The following is a 19,934-nucleotide window of genomic DNA, read 5'->3' as shown; positions in this document are numbered from 1 at the left end:
CTGCATTGGCAGGTGGATTCTTAACCACTGTGCCACCAAGGAAGCCCCCAGCCAAGCTCTCTGCTACTTTATGACAAGGATTGCTTTCCTCCGTTGTCCAAAAGCGTGTTCCTCCTTTCTGTATGAGGCCTCATCAGAATGACCTTTACCTTCTGCGGTTCTACCAACATTCTGTTTACCACCACTTAGGTATTCTCTAAGAAGGTTGAGGCTTTCTCTACAGCTTTCCTCTCTTCTTTCTGAGCCCTCACAACAATCACAGGATAATCAGTCCATTCAGGGTAGTGGCTTTTTCTAGCACATACTTCAGAACTTTTCCAGCCTCTACCGATTATCCAGTTCCAAAGCTGCTTCCATATTTGTTATACTAGCACCCCACTCCGGGTACCAGTTTTCTGTCTGAGTTTGTTTGGGCTGCTGTAACGAAATACCACAGACTGGTTTTCCTTTTTTTTTTTTTTTGGCTGTGCTGTGTGGCATGTGGGATCTTAGCTCCTCAAACAGGGATCGAACCCATGCCCGCTGCATGGGGAGCACAGAGTCTTATCCACTGGACCACCAGGGAAGTCCCCCAGACTGGTTTACTTACAAACAGCAACATTTAATTTCTCACCGTTCTGGAGGCTGGAAGCCCAGGATCACGGCACCAGCAGGGTCAGGTGAAGGCACTCTTCCTGGTTCACAGCTGGCACCTTCTCACTGTGTCTTCACATGGTGGAAGGGGCTAGGGAGCTCTCGGGAGCCTCTCTTATAAGGGTACTAATCCCATTCATGAGGGCTGTACCCTCAAGATGTAAGCACCTCTCAAAGGCTCCACCTGCTAATACCTTTTGTGGGTTAGCATTTCAACCTGTGCATTTTAGGGAGACACACATTCAGATCGTAGCATCTCTCCTGCCTTTTATGTTCTAGTTCTCATGCATTTTAATTCTATATATATTTTAAACACCATAAGAAGTTATTTTTTGTAGTTGATATTTAGTTTTACCTACACCTTTATCTTTTGTATGCTCTTTAGTATATATATATATGTATATATGCATATGTACACACATATGCACATATATATATATATATATATACATGTTAGCATATATTTTTTTCTTTCAGCTGGGATCATTTTCCTTCTACTTTCAGCATTTAAAAAAATTTAAGGTGTGGTTCTGCTGCTGCTGCTGTTCTCCTTTTTTCTTTGACTGGAAACTTCTTTCTTTTGCTCTAATGTTCATAGAGTAGTTTCACTAGGTCTAGAATTCTTGGTTGGCAATTATTTTCTTACAGTACTTTAAAGGTATCATTCCTTTGTCTTGTGGCTCTCATTTCTGTGCTGAGATAATAATCTTACTGTTGTCCTTTGAAAATAACATATCTTTATTCCTTTTAAGAAAACCTCTCTTTTTAGTTTTTAGCCATTTTCCTATGAAGGCCCTAAGTATGGTTGTTTTTTATTTTGTTTTTGTACTGGTCTTGCTTGGGGCACAAGCATTTCTTGAATCTGTGAATCAATGTCTTTCTTTCGTTGGGGAAAATTTTTAGCTATTATCTCTTCAAATACTGCTCTGCCTGTTCCTTCTCTCTTCTTTGGAATTCAAATCGTATGTGCGTGAGACGTTTCTTCATGTCCTTTATGCACTCTTCTGTGCTTTTCATCTTTTTTCCTCTCCGTGCTTCAATGCGGGTGATCCCTCCCCTTTTATGTTCCTTCTCACTAATCCCTTCACTTGTTAAGCCTCCGCAAGACTGATGAAAACTGTCTGCTCTTCATCTACTTGGCTTATTCCTCTTGCTCTTCCACAGCTTAATTGGAGAATACTTTGAGGGGAAACCAGGACCGAATCTCTCACTTCTCTGCCCTGCCTTCTCTTCAGAAGCTCTTCCTTCGAGCCCTGGCTGTCTCCATAGCCCTGAACCCTAGTTTATCTCTCCAGCCCTCTGTGAGTTTTCCTTAAAGCTTCTTTGGCTGCTCTGCCCCCTAGCAGCTGCCCTCTGCCTGGCTTTAGCCTCTTGTCCCATGCCAAGAATCAAAATGCTCTGTGAGAGATAGCTGGGCAAGAAAGTTGGCTTCCCTTCAGTGAGCTTCCCTTTGTTCTGGCGTCTGTCCTCGCAGGTCTTGTTTGCCTCGGCAGCTCCTTTTACCTTCAAACTGGTTAAAGAAAAATGTTTTTTTAAATTTACCACTTCTTATTGGTCTTGGTAAAAATACTGTTCCACTGTAAACTGTCTCATCAATGAGGAAGTCTCAGCAAAAAGTTTTTAGGGTGTATGCGTCTCCAACTAATTGGCTTCTGGGTTTTGCTGTTTACCAGGCATTCCAGGAACAGGAACTACAAGGCTGAGTTTGCATCATGCCGGTTGGAGGCTGTACCATTGGAATTTGGGGACTATCACCCACTGAAACCCATAACTGTAAGTTTTGTCAAGGGTCCCTCTGTGACATTCTTATTCCATAAAATTATAGACAGTATTCCTGGGTCGTTCTCATTTTGCCAGTGCTATTGCATATTTAAATCAACCAGTTTGTTCTCTGCCCCATTTTTTTTGTGATGTTGGTCTCACCCACCATCATTTTTTTTCCCTTTCTCATATTAGTGAGGTGGTCATGCATATGGGATGCCTTTGTTCCCGATTTGGAGGTGTAAACAAAATACTTCTTAATTTGCCTATTTGAAATATTAAGATCACTCTAATTACTAATATAGGGTGCTGTCCTGAATAGCAGCTTAGTCTATCTGTGAGTTTATTTAAAAAACAAAACAAAAGGCAAGCAAGAGTCATAGATTGTCTCATCTGAGTTAGCACTTTTTTATTAACAAGTAATAGAAGCTATGTGGTTGTCACCATGGGTGGGATGAGGTTGACAGATGCAAGTGGACACTCAGGACATGACGTTTCTGAATGGCGGAGAACCTGTGAACACACAGAGGTGATTACATAAAGCAGGAGGTCACAAGACCAAGCTTCAGCCTCCCAGGGCCCCTCAAATCCCTACGGGCTCGAGTGGCTGCGGGTGACCCGCCAGTGAGTTGGTTCCAATCTCAGGAACTCAAACCCAACAGCAGGGAGAGTGTCTCCTCTGCATTTTCTGTTTGCCCAGTTGGGTTACGTGTCCTTCCCTGAATCAACCCTGGTGACTGGGGTGTAGAATATGCTGATTGGTTGGGTTGGGGCTCCTGCCCACCCTGGGAACCAGGAGCAGAGTGCACTCCACCAGGCCTTTAAGAGCTGAGAGTCAGGCAAGGCTGCCTTCCCAAAGAAAATTTGGACTGTTGAGCCTGGGAGATGGAGGAATGGGTGACAGGCAGACAAGAACAACAAACATGCGCCAGTGGGAGGCACTTCACCAAGTTACCTAGGGTTAGTGTCAGACCCCACAGGTTTAGGGCATGGTCTTCAATAAAACTGCCCTAGCTTCAGACTCCAGCTGTAAATTTGGGGGTCCCCAGGCCACCTGCACTTCTGACCAATTGGCTACAAATCCAAGGGTTTCCGGACACCTCCCTCAGGTTTGATAATTTACTAGAACAACTCACAGAACTCAGAAAAGTGTAGTATTTATGCTTATATTTTTATTATAAAGGATGCACATGAGGACCAGCCAAATTAAGAGACATACAGGGCAAGGAGGAGGGTCCCAAATGCAGAGCTCCCTTGCCCTCTGCCTGTGGAATCAGGGTGAGCATTACCTCCAGTGCATCATGTGTTCAACTGGGAAGCTCCACTGAGCTTTGGTGTCCAAACTTTTTATTGGGGTTTTATTACACAGACATGATTGATTGATTCCTTGGCCACGTGATTGAACTTGATCTCCAACTTCCCTCCCCTCTGCTGAAGTGAGATGTTTTTCATCTTTTGATAGGTTTGTTGTCCATCTGTGGTGAATTGGCCTGAAAATTTTTTATCATAGTAAACCTTTAGGCAGATCTGTTATATTCTACAGTGAGGGTTATCACCTGGCTGAAAGTCCGAACCCTCTAATCACATGTTTGGTCTTTCAGCATCCTCTCATTAGCATAAACTCAGGTGTGATTGAGGGGCTCATGAATGACTGATGCTCCAAGGACTTGGAGTCTCCTTTCCAGGAACCGGGGACAGAGGCCAAATTCTCTTTCATCCAACACCCTCTCTCCTTCATTCTGTTACATCCTATCTCTCTCTGTCTCTCTCTCTGAAGAATTGTTCTGGGTTTTTATAGCTTCCTCATTTAAAAAGGAGTGGAGCCTAACTAGCCCTTCTGGACGTTGATCCTAAACTTTCAGCAGACAGACTCTGGCTCTGGTTGGATCCTCTTGGCTCCGGGGTTCACCACGGTCTGGTCATCTGAAGTTGGGGAGGGTTGGGGGCAGTGGAACAAGAACATGGCTTCACACCCCAACACCCCCGCTTGCTCCTTAACACATACACACTTCTCCTGAAAGGGAGGAGTCGGGCACTCACTGCTTTGTGATGATGAGATGGCCACGCAGAGCCACTGAGACCGTCTTCGAGTATGACGACTCTGGGATCTTTCATATGCTGGTTTGTTACCCTACCTAGACCATTGCCGCAAGATGCAAATTCTGATGCAGTGGGTCCGGGGTGGGGCTTGGGAGTCTACAGCTTTGTGAGCTGGCAGGTGATATGGATGCTGCTTGTCCAGAGACCACACTTTGAGTAAGAAGGATTTCAGTTATAGCATCAAGAATTCAGTTACAGCATCACCTTCTAAATCACAAAGACCTTGTCTCTCCCTTCCTAACCCCAATTTCTCACCTTCCTCGACAGCTGGGATTCCGAGTCATGTCAATTTGTCACAAAGATAAGTGTCCCTGCTGCAAAGGAATGGTCAGTTCATAACGGAACAAGGGAGAACCCATTTGAGTGTTTCATTGGGAAAAGTCACAGGAGACTACCATTTTACCTCCACAAATTTTCCCCACAGGTCACAGAGTCAAAGACAAAGAAAGTGAGCCGGAAAGGAAGCACTTCTTCCACGTCCTCTTCATCCTCCAGCTCCGTGGTGGACCCACTGAGCAGCGTCCTGGATGGGACCGACCCCCTCTCCATGTTTGCGGCCTCTGCTGACCCTGCAGCCCTGGCGGCTACCACGGTAATCCTCCTAGCTACGGTCAGTCCTGTGGGTGCAGGGTTGGGGATTTTCATTGAACAAGTAATACACAGTGCACTCTGGCTGTAACAATTCAAATAATCCAGACTCAATGACAGTGCTGGTGAGAGGCTGGTGTAGACCCTGGAAACTGCTTCTTCTTTTTTTTTTTTTTTTAAACATTTTAAAATTCTTTATTTTCATTTCACTCTTTTCATACCCTTAATTTTGGATTTGTTTTTATGTAATTACACAACTAATTTACTAATTTTTCATGTAAAAAATCAAACATTACAGATGAAGTCCAGTTGACCAGTTCTCATTCTATTCTTCACTCTGGAGGTCATCAGTGTTATCAGTGTAATGTATATTCTTCAACTTTTTCTTTGTATTTTCATAGATATTTATGACAACAATTTGTGAACATTTACATACATATTCATATATAAGTAACAACAATAGCAATAATAAGAGTATCAGCTAACTGCGTAGCAGGTATTTTCCAAGTGCATTCCAAGTGTAGTTCTCATACTGCCTAAGCTTCATTTAAAGAGGTCCCCACAGAGGAACAGAGATGTTAAGTGACATGCAAGCTGGAATTCAAGCCTGGCCAGTCTGACTTCAGAATCTACCATCATTCTTTGCTGGCATTGCACACAGCTGTTTACTTTTTTTTTTTTTTAATGTATTTACTTTTTTTTTTTTTACCTTGACAATATGTCTTGGAGAACTTTCTATATTAGTACACAGAACAACCTTCTTATTTTGAACAGCTGCATTGTATTGTAAGGAACAGGACATGATTTTTTTTTTTTTTTTGGCTGCACTGCTTGGCTTGTGGGATCTTAGTTCCCCGGCCAGGGATTGAACTCGGGCCCTCGGCTTTGAAAGCCCAGAGTCCTAACCACTGGACCGCCAGGGAATTCCCGGGGACATGCTTTAAATTGCCATGATGGACACATAGACCGTGTGTGGTGTTTGTTGGTATAGGCAGTGGCGCATTTGTCCTTGAACATGCATAGATCTTGGTGCCTACGTGCAAGGATTTCTGCAGGGTAACTTCCTAGGAGTTCATTACTGGCTTAAGGTAACATATACATAAGATTTTTTTTTTTATGTGGGCCATTTTCAAAGTGTTTATTGAATTTGTTACAATATTGCTTCTGTTTTATGCTTTGGTGTTTTGGCCCTGAGGCGTGGGATCCTAGCTCCCCGACCAGGGATCAAACCCGCACCCCCTGCATTGGAAGGCGAAGTCTCAACCACTGGACCACCAGGGAAGTCCCCATATACATAAGGTTTTGATGGCTACTGCCAGATTGTTCTCCAGAAAGGGTTCACCAATTTACACTCCCATCAACATAGCAGTATTTTGGAGTGCCTGTCCCCTGCATCCTTGCCAACCTGGCTACTGTCAGTCATTTTAAAGTAAATCATTTTTTTTTTTTTTAATTTATTTTGGCTGTGCTGGGTCTTCGTTTCTGTGCAAGGGCTTTCTCTAGTTGCTGCAAGTGGGGGCCACTCTTCATCGTGGTGCGCGGGCCTCTCACTATCGCGGCCTCTCTTGTTGCGAAGCACAGGCTCCAGACGCGCAGGCTCAATAATTGTGGCTCACGGGCCCAGCTGCTCCGCGGCACGTGGGATCTTCCCAGACCAGGGCTCGAACCCGTGTCTCCTGCATTGGCAGGCAGATTCTCAGCCACTGCGCCACCAGGGAAGCCCCTGTCAGTCATTTTAAATCTTGCCATTCTGATTGTTGAAAAATGATCTCTTGCAGTTTGCCTTTCCTTGATTCTTAATGAGTTTGAGCATCTTTGGATAGGTTTATTGTCCCTCTGTGGTGAATTGGCCTGGAATTTTTTTATCGTAGTGAACCTTTAGGCAGATGTGTTACATTCTACAGTGAGGGATCGTCTGCCTTTTGCTCATACTTTTTTTTTAAGCTTTACTGAGGTACAATTGACAAATAAAATTGTAAGATATTTAAAGTGTGCAACGTGATGCTTTGATACACATATACATTGTGAAAGGATTCCCTCCATTGAGTTAACTCATATGTTACTTTACATACTTACCCTTTTTTTGGTGAGAACATTTAAGTTCTACTGTCTTAGCAGTTTCACTTATACAATACTGTGTTATCATCTGTCATCACCATGGTTGCTTATACTTTTTTAAAAGATTAAAAAATTGCTGCTGAAGAGATTGTCTTGCCTTTTCTTAGGACAACTCCAGAAAGAAACGTGACAGAGATGATAACTCCATTGTAGGATCAGATTTTGAGCCTTGGGCCAGCAAACGAGGAGAAATCCTTGCCCGGTACACTACCACGGAAAAGCTCTCTATTGTGAGTACCAGTATACTTTTCTCCCAGTGTCTACTTCAGATTTAGTAGTTCTTTTTGTTATTACGATTCTGCATCCGATTCCAGTGTGTAGGTTCCCCCCCACACACCAAGCAGTTCTTCGACACTAGTGGGGTGTCCTATAAATCAACTCAGTTCTGACATTGTCTACCTGGAGAGAGCACCAGATCCCACAGCTTAAGGGCTCAGTCCCCACATCAGATGCTAATCAAAAGTCCAGGTTGTTACCTGCCTTCTGACCAACTAGCTATAAATCAGAGTTTCCCATGACCACCTCTTTGGGTTCAATTAATTTGCTAGAGTGGCTCACAGAACTGACTAGACTACTGGTTTATTACAAAGGATATTAAAGGATATGAACCAGTAACTAGATGAAGAGATACCTAGGGTGAGGTCCTGAACAAAGGAGCGTCTGTTTCCATGGAGTTTGGGGTCCAGCTCGGCAGCATGTGGATGTGCTCTGATTCACCAACCCGGAAGGTCCCTGAACCCCGTCCTTTTGGGTTTTTATGGAGGCTTCCTTACATAGATATGATTGATTAAATCATTGGCCACTGGTGCTTGATTCAACCTCCAGCCCCTCTCCCCTCCCCAGAAATCAGGGAGGTGGGACTGAAAGTGTCCACCCTCTAATCATGTGGTTGGTTCCCCTGACAACCAGCCTCCATCCTTAGGTGCTTCCAAAAAATCACAGGAGAGTGCTTCCTAAAAAGAACAGAAGACTCCTGGATTGTTCTCTCACCTAGGAAATTCCAAGGGTTAGGAGCTTTGTGCCAGGAATTGGGACAAAGACTAAACATGTATTTCTTATTATAAATCACAGTATCACAGTTATGTTGCCCCAACGCCGAGGTTCTGTAAGTTTCAGTTATTGTGTCAATGTTAGTTGGGAGAAAACGTGCTAATCGGTTTCTCAAAAAATGTGTTAAGAATCGGATCAGGCACAGTTCAGAGAAAGAACTGGAGCTGCAGAGTCCTGTCTCTGGGGGAGGTGAGAGTTACGAGGGGAGGAGAGTGCCATCCTGAAGAAGGTTAACTTCTTGCTGTTGCTCAGGGAGTCGCATTGGTGGGTTTTCTGCCAGGGCTGGAAGTTCACTGTTTCTTTGGGTGGCGCTCACTAGGTCAAGTTGTTGGCTAGTGCCCGAGGCTTAGCTTGTACTCTGCAAGTCGCTCAACTGGGGAAAGCAGGTTAATGCTTATGTCATCAAGGACTAGCTTGTAACTGAAGCCCTCCCTAAAGAAGAGAGATGTTCGTCTGTCTTCATACCGGAAAGAAGTCTAGAGGCAGATAGTCCAGGACTCTGTGGCAGCTCCAAAGTCATCAGGGACCCAGCTCTTTCTGTCCTGCTGTTCTGTCCTGTTCGGTGTTACCTCATGTCCAAGTTGTTAGAAGGCGGAAAGGGGAAAGTGGGATGCATCCTCTCTCATTCAAGAACACTTCCTTGGGACTTCCCTGGTGGTCCAGTGGTTAAGATTCCACGCTTCCACTGCAGGGGGGGCTCGGGTTTGATCCCTGGTCGGGAAACTAAGATCCCACATGCCAAGTGGTGTGGCCAAAAAAAAGAACACTTCCTGGAGTCCCCTCAACATGTCCAGTTACATTTGTCTTGAAGGTAGTCATGGGCTGTACACAGTGCACCCATCAAAAATCGGGGCTGTGAGCAGGGAGGAAGGGGTGAACTCAGAAGCGACTAGGAAGGTTCTGCTCCCTTCTCCCAGAGTCTATACTTGTTAAGCAGAATGGTGGAAGAATTGTTGGACTATTTAATTCTTTTTCTTACTGTTTTCTGATTGCACTGATTTAATATAAAGCCGTGATTCTCAACCAGGAGTAATTTTGCTCCCCAGGGGACATGTGGCAATGTCTGAAGACGTTTTTGGTTGTCACAGCTGTGGGAGTGCTGCTGGCGTCTAGTGGGTAGAGAACAGGGGTGCTGCTAAACATCCTGCAGTGCACAGGACAGCCTCCCACAACAGAATTTTCCAGCCCATAACGTCAATATTGCCGAGGTTGTGAAACCCTGATTTAGAGTAAGCTAAATGCTTTCACATTGCCACCATTGTCTCAAAATTTTGCTTTCTGTTGGCTCATTTTGAGAGTCCTGAAATGAGTAGAAACTTGAATCTCTAGTAGTTTCTAGTGAGCTGTATTTTCTTCCTTTGAATAAATAGTTCTGTTTTTCATTTAGATAAATAAGTGGCTTTGTTGGAAAACGATGGATCATGTTGTCTTAGTGCTGCTTGAACAATAAAGTTTTTGTCACAGGATCCAGTAAGTTTTAAAAAATATTAACATATATTTTTTGCCTCTGCAGAATCTTTTTATGGGATCTGAAAAAGGTGAGTTTTTGCTGCTGTTACTGTTTTGATGGGGAATTCTCCCATTACTTTTTTTTTTTTTTTTTTTAAGGAATTCCTTTATTTTTATTATTTATTTATTTATTTATTTATTTTTGGCTGTGTTGGGTCTTCGTTTCTGTGCAAGGGCTTTCTCTAGTTGCGGCAAGCGGGGGCCACTCTTCATCGCGGTGCGCGGGCCTCTCACTATCACGGCCTCTCTTGTTGCGGAGCACAAGCTCCAGATGCGCAGGCTCAGTAGTTGTGGCTCACGGGCCCAGTTGCTCCTTGGCATGTGGGATCTTCCCAGACCAGGGCTCGAACCCGTGTCCCCTGCATTAGCAGGCAGATTCTCAACCACTGCGCCACCAGGGAAGCCCCTCCCATTACTTTTAATATAATTTTCCAAAGGAAAAAAACATCCAATCCTGATGTTTAATTCAATTGAAGCTATTATTTCCTAGATTATGTATAGACTTAGTAGAATCAAAATACATATTTAGATGACGAATGAAAAAGAAAAGACCAAAGAGTTTACTAGGAGGAAAACAGAAACTCAGTGCTTGATTTTGGGATTACAGAGCAGTAGTCTCCCATCTGTGTGCCTCCTCACTGGCTGGGAAATGGTTGAACTTCTCCCTTCTACAGATCCTTTCCTTTGCCTTAAGTCTTTATCCCTTGTGAAAACACAGATGCACCGGTGAGGGGAGTCACACACTTAGTCTTATCAGCCACTGGTCCCTGAATACGGCAGTTCTCAATTTCTTGTGCCAAGACACAGTCTGGACCAGGGTGTCTCAAACTAGCTGTTCAGCAGAGTCACCTGAGGAATATATATATATATGTATGTATATATATATATATATATATATATATATATATATATATTCATAAAAATATAGACCACTGGGCCCCACTCTACTTATTGAATTAATCTTGAGGAAGGGGACCCAGGAATTCCGTTTTTGAAGCTCCTGGGTGATTCTGAAGCCACTGTCTTAGATCCTATATCATTGGGGTGCAGAGGAGCACAGCCGTGGTTTATGTGCAAATTGCTGGCATGGCAGCTGCAACTCTCCTCGTTCTCTGCAGGTTGAGACAGCACATTAGAAATCAAGAGAGTCGGAGCACCTTTGTTATGGGTATAACTTTGACCCCAAACCATAAAAAAGTAAATCATAGTATTGCATATCTACCAGTTTGGAGAGATCAGAAAGTGACGATATCATTTGCTGGTGAGAGTGTAGAGCAACAGGAACGCTCATGTGCTGCTGGTGGGAGTGTAAAATGACACAACCACTGTGTAAAGCACTTTTGCATTATCTGTTAAAATTGAAGATGGGCCAACCCTTTGACCTAGCAGTTCCACTATTAGGATATACCCTAGATCAGAAATTGGCACACTATATCCTGGAGGCCAAATCTGGCCCACTGTTTGATTTTGTAAATAGTCTTATTGGAACACAGCCATGCGGCTTTGTTTACATATTGTCTATGGCTGCTTTTGTGCTATAATGGCAGAGTTGAGTAGTTGTGACAGAGACTGTCTGACTCACAAAACCTAAAATACTTATATATGGCCTTTTATAGAATGCATTTTTTCAGCTCTGCCCAAATCCATGTTTCTTAAAGTGTGGTCCAAGGACCAGCAACACTGACGTCACCAGGGGCTCATTAGAAATGCAGAGTCTCAGGCCCTGCCAGACCTAGTAAAAATCAGAATCTGCATGTTAACACATCCTTAAGTGATTCCTGTAAAAGTTTGAGAAGCTACCCTGAAGAAATGCATGCATATATGAACCAGGAGACATGCACAGAAATGTTTATAGCATATTGTTCATAGTAGCCCCAAGCAGGATACAACCCAAACATCCACTGACGGTAGAATAAGAAATAAACTGTGATGTAGTCACACAATGGAAAATACTAAACAGTGGTAAAAATGTGTGAGCTACAGCTTTATGCAATGATAGGGGTAAACTTCATGAACTAAAGTCAGTGGTGAATGAAAGAAGCAAGACAGTGTACAATCTGGGTGGTGGCTACAAAGGTTTTATAATTATCTGTTAAAATGTACATATATGCATGTTCTGTACTATATTTCAAAATGAAGGGAAAAGTAGAAGTAAGGTAAAAAAAAAATCAAATTATTTGGAAACTTCTTAATTTTAGTAGTTGTTAGTAATTAAATAATTGTACCATGCTCTCAGCTGATCCCAGACAAATCTGTGAGTTAACACCAGAGCTAAGAAACCAGTGCCTTAAAAGAGTAAACTTTAGTTTCTGAGAGTGAGTTCGGTAGGCAGGAGCAAGGAAACCTCTGGTCTAGAACAGAAACACCCTTAAGATGGAGAAAGGGTTCTGAAACAGGAGGCTCTGGAGGGCAGCAGCCAGCTGGCCAGAGAGCCCTGTCCTGTGACCGGCCCGTGGCCTGGAGTCCTTTCCTTCTCTCCCCGCCACTCCCTGCTGATGGGAAGAGTTGTGCTACGGATGATGGAAGGAGGCTCACTAGTCCTGTTTGCTTGAAGAGACGGCTTTGAAGCCCTAGTGTTTCCACCTCTGGACAGACAGTGGGCTTGTTGTTTTGTTAGTTGTCAGTACCACAGTTCTGCACTGTGAATATGAGCCTGAGAGGGCCTTTTGTATGTGGAAAACAATTAAATGATGGATTTTTGGCATCCTTATCTGGACCGCCTTTCTTTAGGAATAAACAAATGATTCAGTGAAAAGTTTGTAAATATCAAATGTCGCAGAACCTTTTTGAGGCTGGCCCACTGCACTCCCCTGGGCAGCTCCTAAGCAGAAATGTTTCTGATGAAACTTTGGTTACGTAAGGAAGTTGCTTTCAAAATCTCAGGGAGTTTTCTATAATGAAGTTGTTCCCCAGCCTCTTTATTCATGATGAAGTGTAGAGTGAAAGATGCCTTCCTCTGGGGGTATTGGTGACAGAGGAAAGCCACCTGTGTGACATGAATCCATTCTGTTTAGGCAAAGCTGGGACTGCTGTATCCGCAATGTCGGAGAAGGTTCGGACCAGGCTGGAGGAGCTGGATGATTTTGAGGAGGTGAGCAAGTCAGTTGTTGAATCCAGGAAGGGGCGGGGTTTCCCGTGCTTCTGCCAGGTGAGGTCGGTCTCGGTGGCTGCTCTCTGATTAATTCTCGAGCTGCGCATTGTGTTCAGTCCTCCTGAGGCACCAACTGATCCAGGGAAAGATGCCAGTGGCGCGGCTGGTCAAGCTCACAGGAGCCTTCCTTGGGCTGGTTTTCTGAAGGCTTTTTTCTCACTGTGATGCTTGAGCAAACCCCGGGTGTCTGGGGACAGGGTCTAACTGTGAAAGCCAACGGTAGCCATCACCCAGGAAGCCGCCTCGTATAGTGTAAAACGATCATGCCTGCTGCAGAGGCTGCGCATGGTCGCTCAGCTGCTGAACTCTTTCAATTAGCCTGCACGTGCTTTTAAAGAACATGACTTTTGCCAACTCATAAAAATTAGTAAATTTAACGTAAAAATCCAGATTTCTGACTTCTCTTAAATTCCACCTAACTGTGGGCTCACATTCTTGCATTTAACCTGGGTGTGTACTGTCCAGGTTGCATGGTCCTCCCTGGCCCAGTTCACTCAGAAACATTACTAGCCTGGCCCCTGGAGACGGTGAGTTTGCATCCTCTGGAGTATCATTTAGAGAGGCAGCATAACATGGAGGTTAAGAGGGCAAACTCAGGAGCCAGACTACTTGGGTTTGAATCCTGGCTCTACTGTTTGGTAATTCTGTAATTTGGGACAAGGTGCTTAAGAGCTTGAGCTCTGTGCCTCAGTTTACTCATCTGTGAAGTGGGGGTGCTACCTACTACCTGCCTCTTAGGGTGATTACATGAGTTAATGTATGCGAAGTGCTTAGACCAGCACCCAGCACATGGTACATGCTTTGCAAGTGTTAGCTGCTGTCACCGTCACCATTCTGAGTCTAGAGGCCTTAGCTTGACTGCTTATTAACAGGGTGCCCTTGGGCATTCATCTTCCTATACCCATTTCCTCATCTGTAAAATGGGGATAAAAAATATAATTGTGTAGGCTGAATGGGAATGCTTTGAAATCCACAGAGGTCCATATAATGGCAGTTGCCATTGCTCTGTCCTGCATCTTGCCCCAGTTTCAGGGTCCTTCCAGCTCTAAGACCAGAGTTGTTAGGTGCTCAGCAGAGCCTAATAGTCCAATATTTTATTTTCCAATTCAGAAATGACATATTCTGAATTAGGGCGCCCGAGAGCCTCAGTCTGCATGTCGTCAGTCAACCTTGGCTGGTAGGAAGGGAATTGCTAAGGGTTTTATCAAAGCTCTTTTGTCTGTTGAGTATCTGAAAGTCACTTGAGCTGGCTTACACGGAAAATAAGGACTGTATTGAAGGATACTGGGGCACTACCCTGAACCCAAGGGCACAGTGGCCTGGAACCAGGAACTGAAAAACCACCCAGAACCCCAGCAGCTGTCCTCTGTGTCTCTTGCTTCCGTGTAGCCTCCAGACTCTTTCTAGTTCTCCTTTTTTTTTTTTTTTTTTTCTGCAGACTGGTTTCCTTGCTTCTCCCTGCTCACAGGAGCACATGGCTGCCCCATGGCTTCCAGGTTAACATAGCATGTTAGTCAGGATAAGACTAGGTTGTGCTGTGGTAACAAATGAACCCCCATATCTCAGTGGCTTAATAGAACAAAGGTTTATTTCTTCCTCACATTACTCGTCCAGTGTAGGTGACAGACATACCACCATCTCATGGTGCTGCCATCTCAACATATGGCTCCAGGGTTGTCACAGCAGAGATGAAGAAAGGGTCACTTTTCACTGCCTCAGCCCAGAGGGGACACATGCCCCTCTATTCACCACCCATTTGCCCAAACTAGTCACGTGGCCTCTCCTACAGCAGAGGGGCAGGGAGGATCCTATCTCACAGTTCAAGTGACCAGTTGGGATCAGTTCAGATTTCCTGAACCTCCTACTTGTATTCCTTTAATAAAGAGTTCTTCCAGCAATCCCACTCCTGGGCATATATCCAGAGAAAACTCTAGTTCGAAAAGATACATACACCCCAGTGTTCATAGCAGCACTATTTACAAAAGCCAAGGCATGGAAACAACTTAAATGTCCAACAGATGAATGGATAATGACAATGTGGTGTATTTATACTATGGCATATTACTCAGCCATAAAAAAGAATGAAATAATGCCATTTGCAGCAACATGGATGAACCTAGAGATTATCATACTAAGTGAAGTAAGTCAGACAGAGAAAGACAAATATCATATGATGTCACTTATATGTGGAATCTAAAATATGATACAAATGAACTTATTTACAAAATAGAAACAGGCTCCAGACATAGAAAACAAACTTATGGTTACGAAAGGGGAAAGGGCAGGAGGATAAATTAGGAGTTTGGGGTTAACATATACACACTGCTATATATAAAATAGAAAAACAGCAAGGACCTACCGTATAGCACAGGAAACTATACTCAATATCTTGTAATAAACTGTAATGGAAAAGAATATGAAAAAGAGTATATATATGTATCACTGAATTACTTTGTTATACATCGGAAACTAACACAACATTGTAAATTAACTATACTTCAATTAAAAAAAAAAAAAAGGAGTTCTTTACTTTGGATTCCAGGCAACATTCATATAAAAAAGATTTGGCTCCTGGTCTCCTCATGTGGGTTAGCATGACCCTCACTCCTGTGAGCTGTGCAGTCAGCATCTTAGCAGCAGGCAAGGATTAGTGAGCATGTACTGTGTGCCGGGTGGTGCCAGGTCTTTACATATGTTATAATATTTCATCCATGTGATGACCTTGCCCTCTTCCGCCATGGGTTTTTGCTGGGTCTGCTCTCTGTCCTGAATGCTCTCTCCCTGGTCTAGTTAACAACCCTCCATTGCCTAGTTAACACCTGTACACCACTGAGAGTTTGTCTCAAGCATCACTTCCTCCAGGAAACCATTCTTGACCACCATTCTAGAGTCCATTCTGAGATGAACCTTTCCCCCAACATTTGAATATCCCTGAAATTGGACTGTGTCTCTCAATTGGTGCATGTCCATGATCGGCATTTTTTCTTCCTTAGTGGTACATAAAACAGTTGTGCTTCTTAAAACGGGCACCTCAGAGTCAGAGAACTATGATATGTGTCTTTGTAGAATTGTTTCCCCGAGCATTTGTCTCAGTTTGTATTAATGTCCATCTTGTCCTCTGTACCTTAAACTCCATTAGTGCTGAAACAGTGTCTTTCTGCTCACCTTTGTATCTGGGGCATCTGGTATACCATACTTGCCTGGCACACAATAACCCCCAATAACTATTTGTTGAATAAGGTAAGTCCTGTTATCACTGTTCACAGAAGAGACTCAGGGAGGAAAGCAGCTCACCTAGAATCATACGGTTAGAATGTGGCTCAGCTGGGAATGGGCTCAGGTCTGAGTTGTGTTCAAGGCCAGTTTTTCAATCACTACCCTCTAGCCGTCTTTGCAGAAAACTCAAAGAACCTCTTTGATTACAAGACAGAACTATCAATCCTGGTCAGGATATGAGGACAACTTAGAGACCAAAACTCAGCTAATACTCAGTATTGTTCATGGGGGCGAGGGGGGAGTCCAACAGTGTTTTTTCTTCTGTGCCTGTATCTTTCTACTTTCTGCGCACAGGGATCCCAAAAGGAGCTGTTGAATTTGACTCAACAGGATTATGTGAACCGCATAGAGGAGCTCAACCAGTCACTGAAGGACGCCTGGGCCTCGGACCAGAAAGTGAAGGCTCTAAAAATAGTCATCCAGGTCAGGTCGAGTGATTTTTTTTTTTCCCCAGAATTTCCTTTGTAAAATTCCTTTGTGGATAATTAAGGTTTTCAGAGGCCTGCCTTCAGGGTCTTACCCTAATTTTTTCATCTGTTCTATTTTCACATACTTCCTGTGAAAGGCCATAATTATGAATCAGTGTTTTTATGAGATGGCTAATCCCAGGGCCACCATGTGCAGCTGCATAGGTTGTGCACTGTGCAATTCCAGGAAATTCACCCTAGATTACAGAATTCCTGATGTCCCCCCTGGGTTGTGCAGTTCATTGGCCCTGTTACATCCCCTGACACATTTATGATTTGTGTAGACTAAAGATTGATTAACTGTGTTTTGGGTTTCCTTGACCAGATTTTCTTTGTGTCTTTGGAACTAATGGTTGTGTGTCCCTGATATACGCATTTTGGGGTCATGTTCTGCATAATGATGTAACAAAGAAAATGTATATACAGTGTTAAGAGAGGTATGTTTGTTGAATCCTCTTTGTTGATGAATTTGTTAATCCATGACAACTCTTGGATCACAAGAGCAAGTTCCAGAGGGAAAACAGCTTATTCTGTTTCTTGACTCTTAAGATCATCCTGTCTTGGCAAAACATGCTCAGAAGTACACTGTAAAAGGAATAATGTATGCATTATGCTTTTCAGAGCAGAGTTAATAGAGAATTTCTGAACAGCCATTTTAGTTCAGAAGGACAAGATTTCATTCTTGTTTATTGTCATGGGAATGTGACATTTGTTTTCTTACTCTGAGAGTCTTTACACTGGGTACTTGAAGTCTTTTAAGATGACACTTTGTATGGCAGGTGCTGTTTTTTTGGTATTCATGACAGAGGCAAACCCAAGCCCTTTTCCCTTCCATCACTGTTGTTAGTTGACAAAGCAAATACTGTGAAGAAGGGTTCTCTCATCCTGCAGGCATGTGATGGAGGCTGCTTGCTGAGTGGCTCAAGTGAGAGAATATCTAAACTAACAAGAGCTTCTTCAAAATATTTTTGTTGGCAACATCTCTCCATAGAGTATTGTGGTATAGAACTGTGACTTCTAAGAGTTTTACATCTGGAGGAGATTTGATTCATGTCTTCCCAAAGAAAATAATCATGAAACTGTTTAATTAACTCTACATCTAGCTAATAGTAACTATTTGACTTTCAATGCTTTAAAGACTGCCTTCTTTATCCCAAAAAGCTAGTCAAGGTACAGAATATGGAGAAATGAGCAGTTTCCCTTATTTCCTCTGCAGTAAGGTTTTACTTTGTTTGTTTTTTCAGCTTTATTGAGGATATTTTACATATCCTAAAATCCACCATTGTAAATGTACAATTCAGTGATGTTTTTGGTAAGTTTATAGAGTTGCCCAGCGATTACACAGTCCAGTTTTAGAACATTTTCATAGCCACCGCCCCCCCGCCCCACCCCCTGCCCAAATTTCCTCAAGCCTGTTAGCACTCAAACCCTGCTGCCACTTTCAGCCTCAGAAAAACCACCGATCTGCTTTCTGACTCTATGAATTTGCCTTTGCTGGACGTTTCATGTACATGGGGTCACTCATTATGTAATCTTTTGCATCTGGCTTCTTTCACTTACCATGTTTTTGAGGTTCATCCATGTTGTAATATCAGTACTCTGTACCTTTTTTCTGCTGAATAGTATACCACTGCATGCATAACCACATTTTACTTATCCATTAACAAGTTGATAGACATTTAAGTTGTTTCCACTCTAGCCATTATGAATAATGCCGCTGTTCACAATTGCATACAAGTCTTTGTGTGGACGTATATTTTCATTTTTCTTGGATAGATTCCTAGAAGTGGAATTGCTAAGTCATATGGTAAGTTTATGTTTAACTTTTTGAGAAATGGCCAAATTGCTTTCCAAAATGGCTGCACCATTTGCATTCTCACCAGCAGTGTATGAGGGTTCCAGTTCCTCTATATCTTTTCCATCACTCGTTTCGTTATTGTCCGTCTTTTTGATTATAGCCATCTGAGTGGGTGTGAAGTGGTATCTCATTGTGGTTTTAATTTGCATATCCCTACTGACTAATGATGTTGAGCATCTTTTCATATGTTTATTGGCCATTTTTATATCTTCTTTAGTGAACTGTCTATTCAAGACTTGCCCATTTAAAAAATCAGGTTGTTTGTCTTCTTATTGAGTTGTAATAATTCTTTATCCTTGATACAAGTTCTTTATCAAATATGTGATCTACTTGTATTTTCTCCTAGTCTATGTCTTGTCTTTTCATTTTCATAATGGTATCTTTTGAAGTGTAGGAGTTTTTAATTTTAATGAAGTCCAGTTTATTAGTTTTCTCCTTTTTGGCTCATGTTTTTGGAGTTGTATCTAGGAACTCTTTGCATAACCCAGGGTTGTGAGAATTTCTTCCTGTGTTTTATTCTAGAAGCTTTATAGTTTTAGCTCTTACATCTAGGTTATATGGTCCATTTTGAATTATTTTTTTGTATGTATGGTGTGTCTAAGTTTATTTTTTCCATATGGATATCCAGTTGTCTCAGCAGCATTTGCTGGAAAGACTTATCTTGGCACCTTTGTCAAAAGTCAGTTGGCCATAAAAGTAAGGGTTTATTTCTGAACTCTCAATTCTATTCCATAGATCTATAGGTATGTCCTTATGCCAGTACCACACTTGATTACTATAGCTTTATGGTAAGTTTTGAAACTAGGTAGTATAAGTCTTTTAACTTTGTTCTTCTTTTTCAGAATTGTTTTGGCTCTTCTGGGTCCTTTGCATTTCCATATGAATTTTAGGGTCAGCTTGTCAATTTCTACCAAAAAAAAAAAAACCTTTGGGATTTTGATAGGGATTGTACTGACCCTATAGATCAGTTGGAGAGATTTGCCATCTGAAGTAGAGTTAATCTACTGATGCATAAATTATGTATCATTCATTCTGTTGTGGGCATTTGGTTCTTTTCTTTTTCCTTTTTTCATTATTATGAACGATGTTGCTGTGAACGCTGGTCACGTCTGCTGGTGACCATATAAAGTGTTTCTCTAGGTGAAGGCCCATACCTAAAAGTGGAATTGCTCGGTGTAGGATGTGTGCCTTGTCTGCTTTTCCAGACAATGCCAAGTTATTTTCCGCAGTGGTTGTGCCAGCCTGCACTGTAGTAGCAGTGGGAGTGTGAGAGTCTGTGCTATTCAGTGGCCTACCAACATTTGGAATGAGCAGACTTTCTATTTTAATTTTTCCAATTTAGGAGGTAATAACATCATATTTTATTGTGGTTTTAATTTGCAATTCCCCGATTATAATAAGATTGAGCATCTTTTCACATGTT

At 42.7% G+C, this 19,934-nt stretch overlaps 1 protein-coding gene across 3 annotated transcripts in view; it reads left to right on the top strand.

Annotated features, from left to right (window-relative positions):
- The window catches only part of VPS35L (VPS35 endosomal protein sorting factor like), a 119,647-nt gene that overhangs the window by 5,174 nt on the left and 94,539 nt on the right, over positions 1 to 19,934 (top strand). For 2 of the 3 annotated variants that reach the window (XM_057528802.1, XM_028168054.2), the window contains exons 2-7: positions 2,307 to 2,406; positions 4,919 to 5,104; positions 7,308 to 7,430; positions 9,764 to 9,788; positions 12,774 to 12,850; positions 16,481 to 16,609. In XM_057528802.1, coding sequence (XP_057384785.1) covers positions 2,307 to 2,406; positions 4,919 to 5,104; positions 7,308 to 7,430; positions 9,764 to 9,788; positions 12,774 to 12,850; positions 16,481 to 16,609 — 640 coding nt within the window. The remainder of the gene's footprint in view (positions 1 to 2,306; positions 2,407 to 4,918; positions 5,105 to 7,307; positions 7,431 to 9,763; positions 9,789 to 12,773; positions 12,851 to 16,480; positions 16,610 to 19,934) is intronic. The other variant, XM_007188306.2, reaches the window with a different exon arrangement.

The sequence above is a fragment of the Balaenoptera acutorostrata genome, chromosome 15 (assembly GCF_949987535.1).
Source record: "Balaenoptera acutorostrata chromosome 15, mBalAcu1.1, whole genome shotgun sequence".
Taxonomy (NCBI): Eukaryota; Metazoa; Chordata; class Mammalia; order Artiodactyla; family Balaenopteridae; genus Balaenoptera; species Balaenoptera acutorostrata.
The sequence above is the reverse complement of the archived record's forward strand: the minus strand, read 5'-3'. Positions and strand labels throughout refer to the sequence as shown.